The sequence below is a fragment of the Trachemys scripta genome, chromosome 2 (genome assembly GCF_013100865.1).
Source record: "Trachemys scripta elegans isolate TJP31775 chromosome 2, CAS_Tse_1.0, whole genome shotgun sequence".
Taxonomy (NCBI): domain Eukaryota; kingdom Metazoa; phylum Chordata; order Testudines; family Emydidae; genus Trachemys; species Trachemys scripta.
This window is the reverse complement of record NC_048299.1, coordinates 182,074,274-182,096,467: the sequence shown is the minus strand read 5'-3', so window position 1 is coordinate 182,096,467 and position 22,194 is coordinate 182,074,274. Positions and strand designations below refer to the sequence as shown.

At 43.0% G+C, this 22,194-nt stretch overlaps 1 protein-coding gene across 3 annotated transcripts in view; it reads left to right on the top strand.

The window, feature by feature from the left end:
• ATP9B (ATPase phospholipid transporting 9B (putative)) overlaps window positions 1-22,194 on the top strand; it is a 292,155-nt gene that overhangs the window by 142,206 nt on the left and 127,755 nt on the right. For all 3 annotated transcript variants that reach the window (XM_034762489.1, XM_034762492.1, XM_034762491.1), the window contains 2 exons: window positions 662-742; window positions 11,146-11,221. In XM_034762489.1, the coding sequence (XP_034618380.1) occupies window positions 662-742; window positions 11,146-11,221 (157 nt within the window). The remainder of the gene's footprint in view (window positions 1-661; window positions 743-11,145; window positions 11,222-22,194) is intronic.

The following is a 22,194-nucleotide window of genomic DNA, read 5'->3' as shown; positions in this document are numbered from 1 at the left end:
TATTGATGTGGACATCTGGACACTGGACTGAGACCACCAAACTAATTTCCCATAGGACATTAAGTAAATCTAAGCTTTCTGTTACAGAATAGCTAGGGGAAAATCTTTTTTTTCCCCCTCTTTGTTGACTTTGGTCATTTGACAGCACTTAACATTTATTCAGTTTCATTGATTTCCCCCATATATTCATCCATTTTCTCCCTTGCTGAAAAAATGCCCATGATTGTCAATAAGGAGGCAGAAAACCCTTTTAATTATTTTTAATGGGAAAAAAAATCAGGAGAATACAATTTTCATTTTAAATTAGGCTATTAAAAGAAGCCTCCAATAAACAAAATCCCTTTCACACTTAAGCTATAAATACAAAACAGTTCAATAGGTGGCATCTAACATTTGTAAAAACTTGATATTTTCGTTATGTTTTCTAGCATACAAACCCTGTATAATATGAGCTGTACTGTAAGCAGGGTCTGATCCTATTCCTTACTTGAGTAAAATTCTCATTGACTTCACGGAGAAAATAAATTTATTGATATTTTAAAAACATTAAAATGAACAATAATTGCTTAGTTGTGTGTGTGTGTATCTCTCTCTCTCTCTCTCTCTATATATATATATATGCAATTAATCAATTGATGATTAAGTGTATTATGTATTACAGGATCTTTTTTCAATCAGTGCTTATGTTTATGCTCAGAAGCCACAATTGGATATTCACAGTTTTGAAGGTACCTTCACACGGGTGAGTAACACCTACGTACGTACCTGTCTATCCCAACCCCTCTACTTTCCTCTATATGTGGAACCCATTATTTCAGTATCTAAACGCAATTTATTTTTCTCTGAGTTTTAGATGAGCATTTGCTATGCCCTTGTTACAGAAGTATTTTATTAGCAATATTTTTGACAATAAATGGCAGGAAATTATATTAGCAAAGCCATGAAGTTTTTTTTTAGAGTAGAAACTAGAAATTGAGAACTTTATATGTCCAGATGTAGTATTGTTGTAGACATAGTTCAAAATAATATGTTAAAATTCATTTTACTTCCAACCACAATATATATTGTCTAAAATACATAACATAGGCTGAGGTGAAATTGATCATTTAGACATTTGTCAGTAGTGTGAGGCAAAGCAGTTGCTAACTTTTCTACACTGAAGATCCATGGTTTTAAATTAAGTGTAAATCACATCTGTTGGTCTATGCTGGCTATTGTGACTTGCACGTGAGAAGCTTGTATTTTCAAAATTCAGTGTGTCCCTAAAAGAATAAAAGGTAACTGGAAAGAGGCCACATACACTTGACTTAGGCCCAAAATTACTCTGAAAAGAAACCTTCCAATATCTGTCTCCAGAATTTTGTTTTTGTTTTGTCAGTTTGTTGCTTTTATTCTTTAATTTTAAAATAGACTTTCATTTTCTAAATTAAATTTATGGCAGTAATTTATTGTTCATAGGGGTTCGTTTTGTGGCTTGGTTTTTGTTAATAATGGGAAAGGGAAGGATGAGGATGTGAAGAGACTACACAATAACCATAAGGTTGTTGTCTGTGAAAAGAAGCATAATGCAGGTAAACTTACCTGACCGTTACCCTGCAGGACAGGTCATAGATCCTTGTTAATTATTGATAATTATTAGAAAATTGCGGTAGGAAAATGAGTCTCGAGGCACATAGTTGGACAGTTCCAGCTGAGGCCTGATTACCAATTCCATATTAAGAGAGCCAAAGAAGTTGCTGAGAAAGCAGCATCATTCCTTGAGGCCCTGTTCACTGGTATGCTGGTAAGTGCTACAAAACCTGCAGTAAGATGGAGTTATTGTTGAAAGTATGGAACTAAGGTAAAATAAATTGTAGGACTGTTGTAATTATCCCCAATCCAAGCATTATAAATGCAGGAAATTCAGAGTTTAACATAAAAGAAATCTGTTCATATTAACATATGGAAATGGCCAGTCAGGTTAACTAAATCCTCTTAGCTCTGCTCACTAAAGATACAATTTGAGAGAGGTCAGAAGGAGAAAATGTCTGACGTCTTTAAAAATCAGTTAAATCTAGTTCAAGAACACAAACACTAAAATGTCTTAATCGTGTTGTTTTTCATGAAGTCAGTAAGGGCAGAATGAAGGTTGTTTGGGTGCTGTAGCTGTGCATTTCCTTACCTTAACATGTTTGCATTTTTCTAATCAAAATATGTGCAAAAAAGTTATCAAACCTTACTAACTTTTTTTCATTAACATCCCTAAAAAACGCAGAGAAAGATTGACATCTCTGCAAGCCTACTAAGGAAGAGTTTTATTTTATTTTATTATATTTTATTTTTAGGGTGCCTGTATATGAAACAGTGGACTGAGATTCACCAATATTTCATACTCTATTTGCAACATCAGGGTTTTGCACCATTTTTTGTCACATTGGTAGTATTAATGAAACAGAACATCAGGTTTTTAAAAGATATTTGCCTTTATATTGTTGTTCTTATTCGATGTAAGAGTAAATGCAAGGAAAATGTGGGGCATTATTGTGTTTCTCTTGTGGCACAAGCAAGGCTCCAATTTTGGTATGGAAATTGGTAGTGAATATCACAGCAGAGATGTGAGGGGAAAAAATAGATCACAATAATAAAACACTAGGTTTTTGCTACATCAACATACACAAGAGTATAATGGGGGTTCTTAAAGATGGGGCATGGGGAGAGGGTGTTTTGGAGACTAACGGGTGGGCCTGGCTCCACACTCCAGGTATTGTGACCTAGTACATGGGATTGGAACGTCACTCGGGTTTGTCCTGTCTGCCCCTCTGGAAATAGAGGGGCAAACAGGACAAACCTGGGTGGCCTGTGATGCTATGCACCAGGTTGCAATGCTACTCAGTTTGGTGGCCTAATCAAATGTGTTTTTATAGCCATGTCCAAGATTTTGCAGATTTTATTCAAATTCACAATTGCTATGACTACCGTGACCAAATCATAACCTTAATTATAAATTCATCATCTGTTGTTATAATTGCATGTTATAGGAGGTCCTATTTGTTAAACAGTGAGTATGAGTCATATAGGATTGTATAGTCATTGCCATCAACTTGTTGCTTCTTTTGCAGTTGATCCAGGTAATTCAAATTGGTAATACATTGTAGCTCACTAATTAAAATTACTGCTGCCAATTCTGGATACCCTCAGAGCTGACATGTTGTAGCTCTTGACATTTGTATATGGAGAATGATATATACCATATATAATTTGTGCTGTTCACACAGTAAATGTGGCTGGCATTCAGCTTAACATTGCTACCAATTTCCTCAATAATATTACTGTAGGCAGGTAGTTGTTGGACTAGTGCTTGACCTTCTTTATAAGAAGTTGGTTCTTAAAGATTTAGTGTTAGTTCATCTTGTTCTTAGTGATCCCTGACGCTCTGACCTGGAGTTGGGGTTTCTTCTTCTTTCCTCCAATTTCAAGATGAAGATATGATGGGGGACGGAAAACTGCCTCTTATGCTTGATTCACTTTGTTCCCAAGATCTGCTGCTTATGGCTCGAGAGCCTCTTTTTTATCAGTTAAATCTCCAGGATATTCTGGTAGAAACTGGACCAAATCCTGAGCTTTGATCCAAAATCTCTGTGTCTGGTGACTTGCAGTATAGTACCATCTTGCACACCAGACTTGGGAATGCTCAGGGTATGTACAATGTCTTATTGAGAAGCCATTTAAATACTTAGTGAGAAAACACTATTCCCTGAAGTAATGAGGTTTGTGACGTGGGTCTCCAGCAAGGTCACTGACCCTCTGTCAGCTGCAGTTTTTATTTTCCATAATTTGCTTATATCATAGGAATGTGGTTTTGCTGTGAGCACAGTTAGATTTGCCCGGTCACAATAAGCATGCTATCTCCTTATCAAGGGAACCTCTATCTTTGGGCAGCCAAGTTACAAGAGGGCTTAAATGATGGGTACCATACATCTTCCCACATGTTCTTGAACCTCTACCTTCTTTGGACACAAATCTGGTGCTGAACAAACTGATGGAGCATCTTTGAAACACTTGGCGAATATCGGTTCTATTAGCTGTCTCTTTTGGTAGCTGTTAAGTTAGCTATGGTAATGAGACTAGTCTGTGTCCTGGTGGCCAATTCTCCATGTATGGAATTTTTCTTTCTTGAGGGTTAAATTGTGGCTTTGCCACAAGCACTGTGCATTGCCCAATGAGCAGACTAGATAGCTGTTTGTGGCTGGTCCAGTATATTTCCCCTGGCGTGCCAGCACAACTGCACTGGGCAGTGCGAAGAGGAGCTAAAGCTGCACACACTACCCACCCTTGCTTGCCCACTTCCTGCCTATCCACTTAGAAGAGTGAGTAGTGGCTCTGTGGAGGTTGCTTCACTTTTCCTTGCACTGGTATCTATGATATAAGGAGTGTCTTACATGCCCCACTGCTTCCTCTGCAAGAGCACACAGTACTGTGTACAACTTGGCCCTTATGTGATGATGGAATTCCATCATAGTCTTTAACTTTCCCAGTGTTTTCACCTAAACGTCACACTTTTTACTAAGGGACAATAAACTAGCTCTTTAGGTCTGATTGTACTGTGTTAGGTGGTATGAGATTAGGTTTTACAGGTTCAGAGAGACGATGATGCACCCATTTTGAGTCATCTTTTGCATTCGCTATGTCCTAGGGTTGTTCTTTGGGATTAAGCCATGCAAAATGGATTTTCTGTTACCTCCTCTATTATCTTGTACATTAAATTTGGTCAATATCAGCAGCTGTTTAGGATAGATGGATTATTTTCATGATATTCAACAAATGGGGAACTCTCCTGATGATTTTGTTTGTCTCGTAAGTTAAGAGTTTCCTGTCTTGATATTCACTTCCTGTACAAAATCTTTCTAGTTCCCTACGGTGTTTCTTTCAATCTTTTCTCCAGTTGCATACTCCCCTGAAATTCCCTAAAAAAGGTATAACTGGACAGAGTTGATAACGGTGTACTCTAAGTTCCAACCTCAGTTCTTGTTTCTCTGATCTCACAAGTACACGTTCCCTTCAATCCACTCCTTTCATGTCTCTCAAATGTAAGGCAAGATCATCACAGGTATCTTTCTATTACCACCTGTTATGTGGGGCCTTAAAGAATTGTAAATTTTTGTCTTTAGGCTGAGGTTCATCTGGGACTCTGGGAAATCAACTCTTCTTCCTCAGAAGAACTTAATTGTAGCATGTGTGGGGAAAAAAAGAATTAATTTCATGGATTGCTCTACTCATCCTCAAGTTTTTATCCTCTTTAGCTAAGGTGTGGGTTTTAAGATCCATTTATCTTTCCACTCCATAATCGAGGTTAGAGTTTTGATTTTCAGTGTTGCTCAACCTGGCCTCTCCTTACCTGAGCATTATCCATAACTGTGCACTTTCACCTTTCTAACAGTAACACCTGTGTACAAAGGTGATACAAATTGTACATGTAGACAGGCAATAGAATTGCACATGCAAACCTGAAAATCAGACCCTAAATATTTCCTAGAGCTTTTCTTATACTTAAGCAAATAATGGCTTATTTTTGGACTTTGGGATGTGCAGTGCCTGGGGTAGAATGGCAGTGGTGAGGAAGAGTCAGACAGGTTGGGTAGGGAGCAAGCAGCAGTAGAGGAAAGGCAATCAAATGGTCACGGGAATGGAGAAGCACGTGGAAGCCAAGTGAGTTTCAGCACCAATCAGTATCTTGACAAGTAAGACATGAATGGAAGGAGGTTCAGCTGCCTGGACATATTGTGGTTGCAGCAGAAAAAAGACTTAGTAGTTTCACTTGTCAGCTAGAAGAGGCAGCCTGTCTGGGGTGAAGATGCTTCTTCTCAGTTGGCTTTATAAAATCCAGCTTTCCATGAACACTGCTCATCTTTTTATCTCTGCCATCCACTTTTAAAACATGGGGAAAGCACTTTAAAAGGTACATATTAAATCTATTTTCTTAGAGAGCAAAGAACTCTTGACGAAAGCCACTGTATAATTGCTTGTGCATTTTCACAGCCGTGTATGTACGCTTTTCTTCTGATGTCTGATGTTAGTATATTCAAAGCTTTACAAAAACAAAAGCACAAAAATATACTGCAAAGAAAAAGGCTACACTGGTGCAATGGGTTTTCTCCATCTCACAATACAAGATTAACAGAATAAAAAAATTAAACTGTTGTATCAATATAATCTCCCTCTTTCTATTAAAACTCAGAATCCTTCTTCATGCTGGGTCCACAGATCTGGTACAGATCTGACACTTCAGTCTGCTTGCAGCTTAGGGGCAGAACTCAACTTGTCAGTCACTGATGGCAGGGGAATGCCTTTGCCTCATCAAGTTCCCTCCAGTTTTTTTGCCTCCATAGTGGTTGTTAGGATGTCAAAGGCACCATATTTCCAGATGGCGGCTAGGGAGCCTATGACCAAGCCCCCAGTTCTGGCTGTGTTGACTCAGAAGAAAAAGGTGAGGGAGAAGAGGGCCACTGTGAACAGTGCCAGATCCGGTGGGTCAGACTTACCGGATCTATCCAATTCAGATACATATTCTGCAGTTCTGACTGAAACCTAAATCAGTTCTGCATTCAGTTTCACAGTCCAGGGTTACCGAGCTAAACCTCTTTGGATTCAGTAATGCTTAAGCCTGCAAGGTCAGCACCATTGTCTGTTCCAACTCCTGGGCTGTTGTCAGATCAAAAATGACTATTACTGTGACAGACTATGTTCATCGTTCAGCATCTATGTGTTCATCTGATCCGAAAGAGAGACCATTGTGAGAGAGGAAGAGAAAGGCTTTGTGGGTTCTGAGAGCTATATCCCTTTCTCTTGAAAAGAGTAGTAAAATAGAAGGTATTGTGAGTCTTTCTCCAGATCCATCTTTGCCTCCTCCTTCTAAGACTCCTACAGAATCATCAGGCGGATCCTCCTCACCTTCTATGTCACCGCATCCTCTGGTGCCATTGCTATCTCTAGTGAGATCCATAGCAGATTTGAGATCAGATCTTCAGTTTGAAGAGGACAAAGGAAGAGTTAAAACATCTAAACCATCCACATTTGTCACCCAAGTCTGGATTTTCTCTGTCTTCTGGACAGTTTGTGCCTCTTCCTGGGGGTATATTCTTAGATTCCAATTATTGGAGAGACTGGAAGTCCTGGGCTCTGTGGACTTACTGGGCTCCTACACAGGAGTTTCTGAATCATCCAGTTTGTGGATGGAGAAGTGATGTTCTGACTGTTAAAAATCCAGCGGTTGAGGAATCTTCGGATCTGATTCCATCAGATCCATCTGCAACTCAGTCAGTGGTCCCTTATGCTTTGTCTGAAGAAGAGGATGAGTAGTTTGCTCCTCTTTTTGAGGAAGGTTAATTTGATTCAGACTTAGCTCCTGAATTGTCGCCTGATGAGCATGTGGGTGTTGCTTCTGCATTATCTCCTTCTCAAGAGGCTTTGCAATTCCGTGAACTAGTGGGTCACATTGCATCCACTTTGAACTTACCTTTGGTTACTGTGAAAGAGGCATCACATCCTGCATTTGACATTCATGGTGCTCCTCCCAGGAATAGGATGCTGTTACCCATATTGGATGGTCTTTTGCAACCCGCTACAGCATTTTACCTACCTCCGCTTCTTGCCAACCTACCTCTAAGAAAGTGGACAAATTCTGTCAGATACCTAATGAGGGGCTTGCATATTTTCATGCTCACTTCATGCCAACTTCTTTGGTATTTGCTGCAAGTAGTAATAAGTTCAGGTGTGGTCAAGCCCATTCGGTTCCTGTGGCTAGTCAGGGGAAGAAGATGGATACCCTTGGGAGAAAGGTATTCTCTTCTTCTCTTGGGATTAAAATAGCTAATTTACTATTAGTAATGGCCTATTACCAATTCCATATGTGGGAGAAGATGGCTTTGTTTGTACATGAGTTACCAGTTGATAAGAGGCTATGGTGCTCAAACTTGCTTAACCTAGCACTGGATCTTCAGATGTCTTTGTCTTACAGAAGAGGTCAGTTATTGCAAGATCAGTCCTCCATCCAGGACCAGACAAGTTTTAAATAAATACTTGGATGAAGTGTTATTGCTCTCATGGACCCCAAAAGAGAAGTCAACAAATAGAACAAATTCTTCAGTCCGTACTACTATGTTAAACCAATGAAACATACCTTTGAGTCACCATAACCCTGGAGGACTTAATTGTGTTTATATGAGTGTCCAAGCAAATAGGTCAAGTCTGTGTGGTATATTGTTGTTAACATGGGCAAAAAGAGGATGTTTTGTACAAATCCCAACATTTAAAAGCTTCCTGAGGACATCAACTCCTGCAAATTCATAGAACAGGACCTTGGAACCTCATTCTGCTCCTTACAACACTCCTCAGATTGAGCCCTTGCAGCAGGTGTCAATATATTTCATAGCTCTTTAAAGTAGTCCTCCTGGTGGCTATTGTCTCCAATCAGACTTGATTTTTTTTTTTTTTGAAGGTGGGAGCTTTCTCTAATGAGACAGAGTTTATACCTTTAATTCAGACAGGTAATCCTCACAACTGTCATAGCATTTCACTCCCTAAATATGTTCAAGAAATCTTCCTCTTTCAGGTAAGCATCAAAGTTTAGTCCTTAAGAGCACTGACACTGCCAGGGCAGAGTAGTGCTATCTCCTGTATTGAAATCTGCTAGATGTCCATTAGTTCACCTAATTCTATATGTGGGTCCTCTAATCTTAGCTAATGCCATTTCCTTTGCTTTGACAAAAGTCTTCTCCACCCATAAAGGAAGATGGAAGAGATATTTATATGTAAACTACTACTTTTTGGATGCCTACATTTAAAGGATGATTCTACTTTCCACACTGCTATGTAAGTCCCATTGTAATAGACCTGTGGATCTTGGCATGAAGAATACGAAAGTTCTGTGGTTGCCTGAACATTTCCTTTCTTCAAAAATTAAGTTCCTCAGATTGGGCCCACCCTGGAGACAAATGGATCCTCCAGAATAGAAAGAGGAAGTGGGTTTTAGCCCACGAAAGCTTTATGCCCAAATAAATTTGTTAGTCTCTAAGGTGCCACAAGGACTCCTCGTTGTTTTTTCAAGGATTTGTGTGTGAAGCAGGTGAAGTTCACCATGCTGCAGTAAGAGAAATTGTTGTGATTTTTGCCTCAAAATATATTTAATATGATCTTAGAATTTAAGAAAATAAACTTGAATTATTCTAGCTGTGGAAATTCTCAAACGGAGGAAATTTCAGGAGACAGGTCATTCCTCTGTTGCCAGTTACTGACTGGTCTGGTTCTGCCCTCAAGCTGCAAGCAGACTGGAATACCTATTTTGATGGGTCTGTGGACCTTATTACTTAAAGAAAGGAAATTTTCAGGTAACCATGGATAGATTTTCCTATTAGATTTTAAATGTGTACTTTTAGCTATGTAAGAGTGTACATATGAATATTAAGAATTATAAAACTACCTAAGGTTGCTGTCTTGTCACTGGAGTTACAAAGAAAGTGGTGAAAAAAATAAAAAGTTACTAATAAAAGGTAACTAACATGATGATAATAATGAATAGAGCAACTCATTTTCTTTTTGTTGCGTAATAGTAATTGTAATTAATGTGTGACTATGTACTTAGGTCCTTATTTTGTAAACTGATCCACGTGGGCATACACCTATGCTGCTGTGAAGCCCCATTGACTTCAGTGGGACTCTGTATGAGCATAAATAAAGTCACATGCAGAGTATCAAATATCAATAGTTGATAATCGCCTCAGCATGAACTCTCAGTGCAGTGGCAAAAAGGGTTAATGTGATCCTTCAGTGTATAAAGAGAATACCAGGAAAAAGAAGGGAAGTAATCCTGCTTCTGTACACATTCTTGGTAAGACCATTACTGTAATACTGGGTCCAATTCTGGCTTCTACACTTCAAGAAGGTTATGGAAATACTGAAGATAGTTCAAAGGAGGGACACAAAAATGATCCAGAGGCCAGAAAACAAGCCTTATGATGTGAGTCTAAAGGAGCTCAACTTATTCAGCTTATCGAAGGGAAGGTTGAGAGGTGACTTGATCACTGTCTCTAGGTACTTACACATGGAAAAGCTATCTGGTAGTGGGGGGCTCTTCAGTCTTGCTGACAAAGGCAAAACAAGATCCAATGGCTGGAAGTTGAAGTTAGACAAATTCTATTTTGAAATAAGATACAATTTCCTAGCAGTGAGCATAATTAAACACTGAAACAGCTTAGCGGGGAGGTGGTGGATTCATCATCTCTTAGAGTCTTTAGAATGAGAATAGATATCTTTCTAAAATATAAGCTTTAATCCAGTTTCTGGAGGAAATTTTGCACACATGCGCATTAGGATGGGATTGGGATGGATGGTGGTTCTATCTGGCCTTGAAATTTGTGAATCTATTAATTCCCCTGTTCATCCCCCTTTTTTCATGGGCTACAGAGAAAACAGATTTGCCTGCATTGTCCTCAACTTGCTCATTATATTTGCAGCTCTGCATTAAGACCGTAACTATGATAAAATCTCATGCTTCAGGACTGCAGTCAGTTGCCTCCGGGGTTAGGAAGGATATTCCATCCTCACAACCTAGATGCCTTCTGAATCATCCTCTGAAGCATCGGAGATCTGCCAAAGCTAGAGATGAGGCACCTGACAGGGTTCACCAGTGTTCTGAAGTGGTAGAGAGAATAATCTTTCTTACATGCCTGGCTAGGGTGTTTCTTATGCACAAGGTCAAACTGCCAGATTTGGGATCAACAAGGAATTTCTCCTCAAGTCAGTTTGGCAGGGACCTTAAGGTTTTTTTGCCTTCTTCTGTAGCATGCTAGGATCATCATAGGGGTATCTAGGTGAAATGTAATCACCTATCATATACAAGACAGACTAGATGATCTAGTGGTCCCTTCTGGCTGTAATATCTATGAAATATTTCACGTGAATATCTAAGGAAGATGGCCTCTCTTGCATATAAAAATCCATATACAATGAATACTATTGTGGAATGGCTGGCCTGAAGGTACAGGAGAGTTATTTGACAGGCTTTTATTATTGCTTTTATTCATGTATGATCTGGCATCATCCTCAAATCTCTAGTTATAAACTTGGGTAGTAGAGTATTGTTGATTTACATGTTGTTCATATTTTTAACAGGAAGACAGTGATCCAACTGTTCACGAAAGCCTCAGCATAGAAAATACACTATGGGCAAGCACTGTTGTTGCTTCAGGTGAGCAGTGATGCATGTTGCAGTGTCAAAGTTTATGATGTACTTAAAAGCTCCTCAGCAGCAATATATCCTATTTTACAAAGTAACTTATTAATGGTTTTCAAAACTCTTCATGATGTCTCTATTGCTCCCGAGTCTCACTTTCTAACTTTATATCCAAATACGTTTTCCTGCTACTAACTCTTTTACTTATTGTCTTTCTTTTTTATCCTTAACAATATCCCGTTCTGTGGGTTTGTTGTTTGACTTGTGCTGTCCTTTGGACAGTTCCTTAAATGCTCACCTGTTACTTTCTTTAACTGAAACTTCCTGTGTAATTCTTCCCCTTTAGCTTAATGTAGACTCTTACTGAAGTGTGTATGATGACATTTTGTGTGTATTATAACTTATTGTAAATTTCTGAGACTACACCCTGAGGGAAAATTCAGTTAAAGTGCAGTACTAATGGTAGCGCACACTGAGCACTGAATAAAAATAGATGTTCCCAATCTTCACTAAATTTCAGATTCTTTATTGGCATATATTGTAAAGGATGCTCCATAAGACGAAATGGTGTATTAATTAATAATCAGAGAAATGTAGAACATTCTCTGCATAAGAGTTTTCATTTAATCGTACAATACCTAAACACTGTACTGTACTGATACTAATATTTAAAAAAAAAATCCTGCAAACAGGAAATCTAGTCAGTTGTTGTTTAAAAAAAATTTAAAGTAATTTTGGATAATCCATTTAGGGGCCATGAGTCCTCATACCATTTTTTTGTGGTTGTACAATCAAATTAAAAAAAAAATGTTTTTCCTTTCCCCTTTTGTTGTGCTTTCACTGACCAAATGATGGAAACTATTTCCCCGTCCATGCACTCACGCACACGTGAGCACACACACACACCCAAAAGTTTAGTGTGTATTACCTTTCAGGAATGTTGAAATTTAAAAAAAAACCTGAGAAAACGAAGTCTTTTGAAAATTTGGAGATTCACAGTGAAAGTAGATAGACCGTCTGTCATTGTTTGTTTGAATGCCAGCATTCCATCTTCCTTTTTCTTGTTGAGTATCTAAAATGAAACACAGAAAACTGGGTTTGTAATTATAGGTGTGGCTCGTAGCATGCCCTGTTATTAAGGTTGCCTGACACTTCCCGTTATAAGACCCTGTTTCTGTTGCTCATGATGGTACCAAACTTGAATTGTGTGGGCTGAAATGTTCCATACTTGGTGTCTGCTTCAGGCAGAATTTTTTGGGGAAAATTTCAGCCAAAACAGTTTCACTATTTCCATGAACAAGGCTAGAGAAAAATACAATGTTTTGCCCATTTAAAAAAAAAAATATCTGGTGACCTTTTCACTGACCTGCTGTATCATCCCAATGGTTTCAAGCAGGGAAAAAATTGAAGGGAGGGGCTTTGTGTCAGGATTGTGCCTTTTGTCAACTCAGTGAAAATCCATACAATTATAGCCATTTGGGCTTTATTTCAGCTTTTTTATACATGTGCATTTTTTAATAAACGATTCTAAAATGTTACATATGAAAATATTTTGATGGGCACTGGCAATCTGGATTATTCGCACCTTATCTACTGTGCATCGAATCCCTTATACACTTACATTAGACTTCTGTTACTGATCCTCCGCACTATTGATTTGTGGTCTTTCTCCTCTAAAAATTGTCAGGACAGCAGCAACCAGAGCTGAAGGTTTCTGAGGTATTCCCCACATAATTCCCTAAACACTCTTTCCTAGCCTGATCTTGACCCTCCAAATGACCCTGACCAGTATCAGCAGCATGTGTCTGCAAGATATATACCATATATGTATGTATATATGTGTGTGTGTGTGTGTGTGTGTATCGATGTAAACCATTGCTAATGGCATCCTATGTATATTTAAGTAGATATGTACCTTTTGTGTGTGCTCACATATAACAAGCGTGTGGTAACTTTAATGTATTGAGTGGAGATTTTAGAAGGGATTTTTTTTTCTGTTAGTGTTGTATAACTTTTGCTTCTACTGGATATTTTGGCTTTATATCCCAAATCATGTACAGCTTAACTGCATTTTCAGTCTGCTTGCTTAGGTGTAGAGATCCTCTGTTCCATTGGTTAGGGCTAAAGGAAATCATGGTGATTTCATGAAAATGGGAATGAATGCAAAGTCTTAAGAATAAGTGTAGAAGGAGATTGTGAATGTGATCAGGACCTTCACAATTAAAGGTTTTGAAATCTAGGCGGGCCATTTTAAATTTAACCACTCACTTTTAAAATCATTTATCTTTTACTGTGTTTTATTATTGTATTTACTGAGATCCTGTCAGTTTCCTTTTAAAAAGAGAACAATTTAAAAATGAAAAAAAATTAATAAAAAGCCCATTGTATGCTCTGTTAAGTAAACGGAGCAGGCTAGGTATAATATGACCAGGATAGCTGAAACTGTGAACCAATATAGTGCTATATTCTGAAAGCACTGTAATCATTGAGAGAGACCTGCTGAGAAACTTATTAAAAGGGAATTACACTAATGGAGCTTTGTGATCATAAGGACATGCATCACTCTTGCAAAGTCATCACAGATAAAAAATAAAGGTGCAGTCTGTGTAATTGCACAACTGGAAAAGAACTTTCATACCAAGTCTGACACCTGACTGACTAGCCTATTTGTCTGCATGTCTGTCTATGTTCTTAACTCCCAATGCTACACTATCTGAGTGCCTTCAGAGTGTTAAAAAGAAAGTAACAAATCAGTTAGTCTTTTCTTCTTTTTTTGTCTGTTGGTGTAAATTGAATAGTTGTTTAGAAAAAGTGTGTGGTATGTCTGTGAGCTATTGAGGAGAGAAACAAAGTTGAAGAGATGAGTTGCTCGTTAAGTTCTGAATGCCGTGAGGTTAGCGGTCATTATCTGTACAGGCGATATGTTCTATAGTCTAGTGCCAGCTCCTGTGGAAGGTTTGTCTCACAAGGCTCTCCCTGTTGGTTGACAGTTGTTTAATTCCAGTGGAATGCAACTATTATTGGAGGCTCAGGGTAGAAGGTGATCTCTTGGATAGCTTGGACAATCTCATCGAGGGCTCTGAATATCTATTCAGAGACCCTAAACTGAACTTTTCTCACTGGGGAACCAGTGCAGAGTACAACACCAGTGTTATGTGCTTATCTCAATCTGTATTACTTAGCAAGTGGCTGCTACCCTTTCCCTGCTATGGATAATCCATAGTTCTGAGCAGGCGTATTTTTGAGGAGGGTTGAAAAGACTGGGGATGACATTTCTTTTGTGAAATTTTAGTGAATAGATATTCTGGTCTGATAGACTTGTAATAGTGTTTGCCATCTTGTATGTATGTATCAGAGCATGGGGGAAATATCCTCTTATTTTTGTTCTGTATTTATATTTATAGTGTGCTTTTCATTTGACCAGGGGCATGTAGAGCCCAGGATAGGCATTCTTTTGTGTGTGTACTTAACTCTAAATAAACAACAGTAAATCATATATGGATCACACACAGACTGTCCAGGGAACTCTTATGATCAGAACAAATGACAAGATTCTTAACCCTACTTGCTACCTCAGTGTGTGTCCCCTCAAGATCCTATAGGAAATATTTTACCAAAAGACAGCTGAGATCCTAAACTTTAGAAAAGCTCATTTGAAAAAATTGAGAATGCTAATCAAAGTCCCTAAAGTAAAAGAATGAGGATATTAAAATACTTAAACATATCACAATGGAGTTGCAGATGTTATGAATATCTGTAGACAAAATGGACCAGGAGAAAACACTCTTTAAATGACAATGTTCAAGAGATTATTAAAACATAATAGATATCTTTCAGACAATGGAAAACCACCCCTAGTGAGCCCAATTAAAAAGAGCATAAACTATAGTGTAAGATAATTAGGATAGCAAAGAGAGAATTTGAAGAGCAAATAAATTTCCAAGAACAGATATGAGGAAATTCTTTCAGTATGTCAGAAGCAAGAATCCTACAAGATAATCAGATCAGGAAGTAAAGGGAATGATTAAGGCGGATAAGGACATTGTAGAGACGTTAAATGATTTCTTGGCATCATTTTTCACCAAAGAAAATACTGGAAGCTACCTACCTCAGGTCTAATAATGCTTAAGTACTGTCAGACTGAGGAAATGCTGGAACAAATGAATACAATAAGGGCTTGTCTACACTGCCAGCTGGATTGGCAGGCAGCAATCGATCCAGCGGGGGTCAATTTATCGCATCTAGTATAGATGTGATAAATCAACTGCTGAGCGCTCTCCAGACGACTCGGTACTCCAGCAGAAGGAGGAGTGCAAGTGGAGTCGACAGGAGAGCATCAGCTGTCGACTTACTGCAGTGAAGACACCGTGGTAAGTAGATCTAAGTACGTCAACTTCAGCTACGCTGTTCACATAGCTGAAGTTGCATATCTTAGGCTTGGTCTACACTACCCGCCCCAATTCGAACTAAGGTACGCAACTTCAGCTACGTGAATAACGTAGCTGAAGTCGAAGTACCTTAGTTCGAACTTACCTTGGTCCACACGCGGCAGGCAGGCTCCCCCGTCGACTCCGCGGTACTCCTCTCGCCGAGCTGGAGTACCGCAGTCGACGGCAAGCACTTCCGGGTTCGACTTATCGCGTCCAGACTAGACGCGATAAGTCGAACCCAGAACTTCGATTTCCAGCCGTCGAACTAGCTGGTAAGTGTAGCCAAGGCCTTTGTTCGACTCCATGCAGTAGTGTAGACAAGCCCTGAGGTGCAAGAAGTCACCAGGACTTTGTAGTATTCATCCAAGAATTCTGAAGAAACTTGAGAACTAAGTCATCTTAAGCTGAAGTGTTAACAAAAAAATGTAATAGCTCATTAAAATAGTTTGTGTACCACTGGACTTGAGGGTAACAAATGTCTCACCACCTCTCCAAATGGTCTCATGAAGTTGATCAAGGGGGAGAACAGTGTAGACTCCTGTGAGACCTTCAGATGGACTTCAGGTCCCATTAGAAAGGAATGTTTGGAGTCAAATTTCAGTGCTGCACTGTTATGTCCAGGTATGTCATGCAGGTGACCCAGTATACCAGTATGGGAAAGCTGAAGAGAGGTCAACTAGGGTGAGCATTGATCTGTGACTTCTAACTGTTCTTTTTCAGTGCTACCAACACTGTCTTTATGCTGTGCTCTGCTGTGGAACCCAACTGCAAAGTATCCAGGATACTGGCAGATATTACATGAAGCTAGAATTTTGATTTTGCTTTCTGAATGATTTCATCTAGAAATGGATGATTGGAGAGAGAAATGATAGATTAAGTGTACTGCATCAACTGTTGGCTTTTTCATGATTGATCATACTATACTATTTTCCAGGGTGATCTCTTCTCTAAAAGAGGCATTCAGAATGTATGTTAGCCTGGGCACAATTGTTCTGCACCAACCTTTACCAGCCAGGAGGGGCAAGAATCTGTTTAGCAGGTGGGGACTCAAATATTTTAAAGAGTTTCTAGATCTTCAGAAGGTGGTATGAGGTCAAACTCTGCCATAAGGGGCAGGAGGTTATGGGCTGTACACTTTTAGAGATTTCTTCTGGGGCAGATCCCTCTTATATTTGGTTGATATTTGCTGTGAAGTAAAACGAGTTGCTTGCCAGTGGTTGGTTCTTGTGTTATGCCTATAAGAAGCACACAGGATCTTTTTCAGGGGAAAAAGGCAATATGCCGCATTTATTGAGAATACAGGAGTTAGCAAATGCTTTTCAGTCTCTCTCTCTCTCTCTCACTCACTCACTCCTGCCAGTTGATGTTTATAGTTATCAGTCCAGAGTCTGGCTCAATCTAGTGGCCAGCCAGATTGGTCCCATTCACCGGTGCCTCAAAAGAAGAAAAAGTTGGACGACTATTTTCTGGCTAAACCTCGAGAAGTACAACCCCAGGCGAGCCACTCTTCAGCGTCTCCTTCATGTTCCGACAGAGAGCCTTCCCGCTCCCCAAGCTCTCAATGTTCGAGGCACTGAGGATTGGCTCCTCCATAGAGCGAGGTTGGGCAGAGACAAAGGAGCAGCAGGCGTGGCCTCCGCAGTGGCAGAACCCACCTCAGTGGCCCTTCTGGACTCACTGGGCTTATCACCAGGGCCAGGGAGGAACCCAGGGCCCACGCTCAGCAATGTATTCAGTCGCTTCCGCCACTTTCGTGCCGCCTTCCGCCGTTCACCCACACCCGGCACCTACGGTCCCGACGCCTTTCCCTCCGGCACAGTCATCAACACTGTCATGACTCTGGCACTGTGCCCGGCTCTGACTTTGGCACCAGCCTTTACGACGTCGACACACCCGTCTCCCATGCCTGCACCGTTGTCGAAGTCGAACTCGATGCAAGCACTTATGGCCCTGGTGCCGATGTTGGCACCTGGCCCCCCAACACTGGCAGCTCCTGTGAGCATGCCAATGCAGCTCCCTCCTGTGAGATTGATGCTAATGCCGACGTTGGCTATGACGCCTACGACCCTGGCACCATCATCGGCACCACCACCTGTAATGCTGCCCCGGGAGTCACATGACCCGTCCGGGGCAGACAGTAGAGAGCTTCTACCACCGCACACGCTTCCTGCCCCTTGTCACTGGACAAGGTGTTGGCAGGGAAGTCCATAGCTCCTGCATTAGAGGACAACAGAGTTCTACAACAGTTGCTGTGCAGGGCTGCCCAAGGCTTGGGCATCAAGGCCAAGGAGGTGGTTGAAGACGAGGATCCCATGGTGGACATCCTAGCACCCTTGGGGCCCTCACGGGTAATGATACTCCTCATAAAGATGGTGGTGGACACCACCAAAACTCTATGGCAGATGCCGGCTTCTCTGCCACCCACTGCTAAACGCAATGAGCGCTGGTATTTCGTCCTCTCCAGAGGCTTTGAGCATCTCTACTCTCATCCGCCTCCAGATTTGTTGGTCGTCGATGTGGCTAACCAGCGGGAGAGACCAGGTTTCCAAGGTCCTTCCCCAAAGAATAGGGATGCTAAACGCTTGGACCTCATGGGTAGAAAAATCTACTCCACTGGTGGGTTACAACTCCGTATTGCTACAGCAGGCCATTGTGAGCAGGTACTCCTATAATACCTGTGCTTGCATGGCTAAGTTTACAGAGCTCGTCCCTTTGGACTCTTGGTCTGAGTTCACCACCTTGGTGGAAGAAGGGAAATTAGTCTCCTGTGCTTCACTGCAGGCAGCCTTAGACGCTGCCACAAGAGTCATGGCGACACGGGGTGGCTATGCGATGGGGGGCCTGGTTGCAAGTCTCAGGGTTATCCTGCGAAGTCCAACAAACGATTCAGGACCTTCCATTTGAGGGTGAGACTGTTTTCAGAGAAGACTGACACACTGCTCCACAGCCTAAATGACTCCCGGACTTGCATATCCCCGCCACTCAGCAGAGACAATTCCGCCCACAATGTCCTCAAAGGTTCCAGCAGCAGAACCGCCAGGACAATTCTAGAAGGAGGAACCAGAGCGGTAGGAGAAGACAACATCCCTCTGCTAATCGAGGCCTGCACTCTGGCCCTAAACTGGCATTTTGAAGGTGTGGTTGAGGACGGCGCACCAGCCCAGAGACTGGATTCACCTCGCCTTATCTTTTCCTCCCGACTATCCCCTTTCTACCATGCATGGTCCCATATAACTTCGGACCGCTGAGTGCTTCACATGGTAGAGAGGGTATATTCAATCCAGTTCTGTGCCATCCCGCCCTTCCACCCCCCTTCTCCATCCCACTTCAGGGACCCTTCTCATGAGCAACTTCTCATTCAGGAGGTACAATTGCTTCTAGCCCTGGGGGCTGTGGAGAAGGTTCCACTGGAGTAGGGTTTCTACTCCCGCTATTTCCTAACACAGAAGGCCAAAGGCGGCCTAAGGCCAATCCTGGACCTGGGGGACCTCAACAAGTTTGTGAGGAAACTCAGGTTCCGCATGGTCTCCTTGACCTCCATTATCCCGTCACTGGATCCAGCTGACTGGTATGCCGCCCTTGACTTGAAGGACGCATATTTTCACATAGCAATAGCGCAAAACCATAGAAAGTACCTCAGGTTTGTGATCAACAGTTCCTATTACCAATTTATTGTTCTCCCTTTCGGCCTGTCAGCAGCACCTTGAGTCTTCACCAAGTGCTTGGCAGTTGTCGCCGCCTTCCTGCGGAAACATCAGGTACAGGTGTTCCCATATCTCAACGACTGGCTGATCAAAGGCCGATCCAGGGCTCAGGTGGAAGCTGAGGTGTCATTCATCAGAGCCACCATTGAGAATCTGGGCCTCCTACTGAACGAGGCGAAATCGACTCTGTCCCCAGTCCAGAGGATAGAGTTCGTAGGGGCGGTTCTGGACTCAACCCAAGCCAGAGCATTTCTACCGCAGCAAGATTCCAGGCCCGTGACGCCATAATCCAGGGGCTCAGGCAGTTCCCCACCACCACCACAAGAAATTGTCTCAAACTGCTCGGCCATATGGCGGCCTGTACGTACGTGGTTCTGCATGCCAGACTCAGGCTTCGACCGCTGCAGTCTTGGCTTCTGTCAGTGTACAGACCTGCCAGGGACAGCTTGAACAGGATCATGACCCCACCTTGCCCCATCCTCGACTCGCTCCTATATTGGACAGACATTCAGCAGCTGTGCTCAGGAGTCCTCTTTGCTGCCCCACAGCCATCCCTGACACTAATAATGTATACATCAGATTTGGGGTGGGGAGCTCATCTTGGGAACCACAGGACTCAGGGCCTCTGGTCACAGATCTCTGTCTTCATATTAATGTCAGGGAGCTCAGGGTGGTACGCCTAGCACGTCAGACATTCCGCCCGTATTTAGCAGGACAATGTGTATCAGTCATGACGGACAACACGACCGCGATGTTCTATATCAACAAATGGGGGTGCACACTCCTCTCCCCTGTTCCAGGAAGCCCTCAGGTTATGGGACTTTTGTATAGAGCACTCAGTTGATCCACAAGCGTCGTACCTTCCAGGGGTCCAGAACGAGCTGGTGGACCGCCTCAGCAGGTCTTTTCACAGCCACATGTGGTTCCTTTGCCTGGTCGTCGCATCTTCGCTCTTCCAGAGGTGGGGCTGTCCCCTGACCAACCTCTTCATCACACGACGCAACAAGAAGTGTCAGCAGTTCTGCTCCTTCCAGAATCACAGTCCAGGCTCCACAGTGGACGCGTTCCTCCTCCATTGGGGGGGACCACTTCTGTACGCCTTCCTACCAATACTGCTCGTCCACAAGGTCCTGCTCAAGATCTGCAGAGACTGGGCTTGGGTCACTCACATAGCGCCAGCCTGGCCCCGGCAGCATTGGTACACATCTCTCCTGGACATATCAGTGGGAGCCCCGATTACCCTGCCACTCTTCCTGGACCTTCTATTGCAGGATCACAGGTGGCTCCAGCACCCGAACCTGCAGTCGCTGCATCTCACAGCCTGGAGGTTCCATGGCTGAATCCATTCGAGCTCTCCTGTTCAGAACAAGTCAAACAGGTTCTCTTGGGCAGTAGGAAACCCTCCACTAGGGCCACGTACCTGGCCAAGTGGAAGAGATTTTCAATCTGGTCAGCTCAGCGCTACCCTCAGTGCCCCAGATTTTGGATTATCTTTTCCACCTAAAGCAGGAACGTCTCTCCTTATCTATAAGAGTACACCTGGATGCCATCTCGGCTTTCCACCTGCGGGCACAGGGCTGCTCGGTTTTCGCGACCCCCCTGGTCAGTCGCTTCCTGAAGAGCCTCGACAGGTTGTACCTGCACGTCCGCCAACTGGTTCCTGCTTGGGAACTTAACTTGGTCCTCTCTAGGCTCATGGGGCATCCCTTTGAGCCTCTAGCAATGTGCTCCCTACTTTACCTCTCCTACAAGGTCGCGTTCATGGTGGCGATCACTTCAGCCTGGAGGATGTCTGAACTCAGGGCTCTAACATCCGAGCCGCCCTACGCCATCTTTTTTAAGGACAAGGTTCAGCTCAGGCCCCATCTGGCCTTCCCCCCCAAAGGTTGTGTTGCAGTTCCACATCAACCAGGACATTTTCCTCCCAGTTTTCTACCCTAAGCCTCTTGCCAGTAACGGGGACCAGAGACACCACACTCTCGACGTCTGCAGAGCGCTGGACTTTTACATAGAAAGGACCAAACCATTCAGAAAGTCGGTACAGCTCTTTGTCGCAGTAGCGGACAGGATGAAGGGCCAGCCTGTTTTGACTCAGCATTTCATCATGGATTGTGGCCTGCATTACCGAGTGCTACCATCTAGCGGGAATCCCAGCGCCCCAATAACGGCACACTCTACAAGAGAACAAGCTTCATCAACCGCTTTCCTGGCTCAGATCCCCACCCAGGAAATCTGCAGGGCGGCAACGTGATCATCGATGCACATTTTCGCTGCATGCTATGCAATTACTAGGGAGGTCAGAGATGATGCGGCCTTTGGTAGGGCAGTACTGCAGTCAGTGGATAGCTCCGATCTCATCTCCTAATTTTGCTTGGGAGTCACCTAGGGTGACCAGATCACCAAATACAAATATCGGGACGCGGGGGGGGTGACGTGGCGGGGGGGGGCGTGGCGGGGGGCGGGGCCAAAAAAAAAAAAAAAACCCTTCCTCCGCAAGCGCCGGAGGGAGGCCCGGGAGACTCAGGGGAAGCGCGGGGCCGGGGTGAGTAACAGTCTGGCCTGGCCGCGAGCAGGACTCAGTTGGGTGGTTGGGCGAGGAGGGGGGCGGCCCGCGGGGTCAGGCGGCGGCTGTTGTTGTCCCCCCGGGCAGCGGGACTCGGGAGCAGCCGCTGCTGCAGCTCCCACTGCCGCGGGGGAGGAAGCGGCCATGGCGCTCCGCGGCTGCGGCTCTGGCGCCCCCGAACCCCCCGAGACGGGGCCTGCTGCGGGGACCCAGCAGCGCGCACGCTGGGTCCAGCCCCTGGCCCGTCGCGTCTGGGCTGCTGCCCAGCTGGTGCTATCCCGCGGCGGCCCC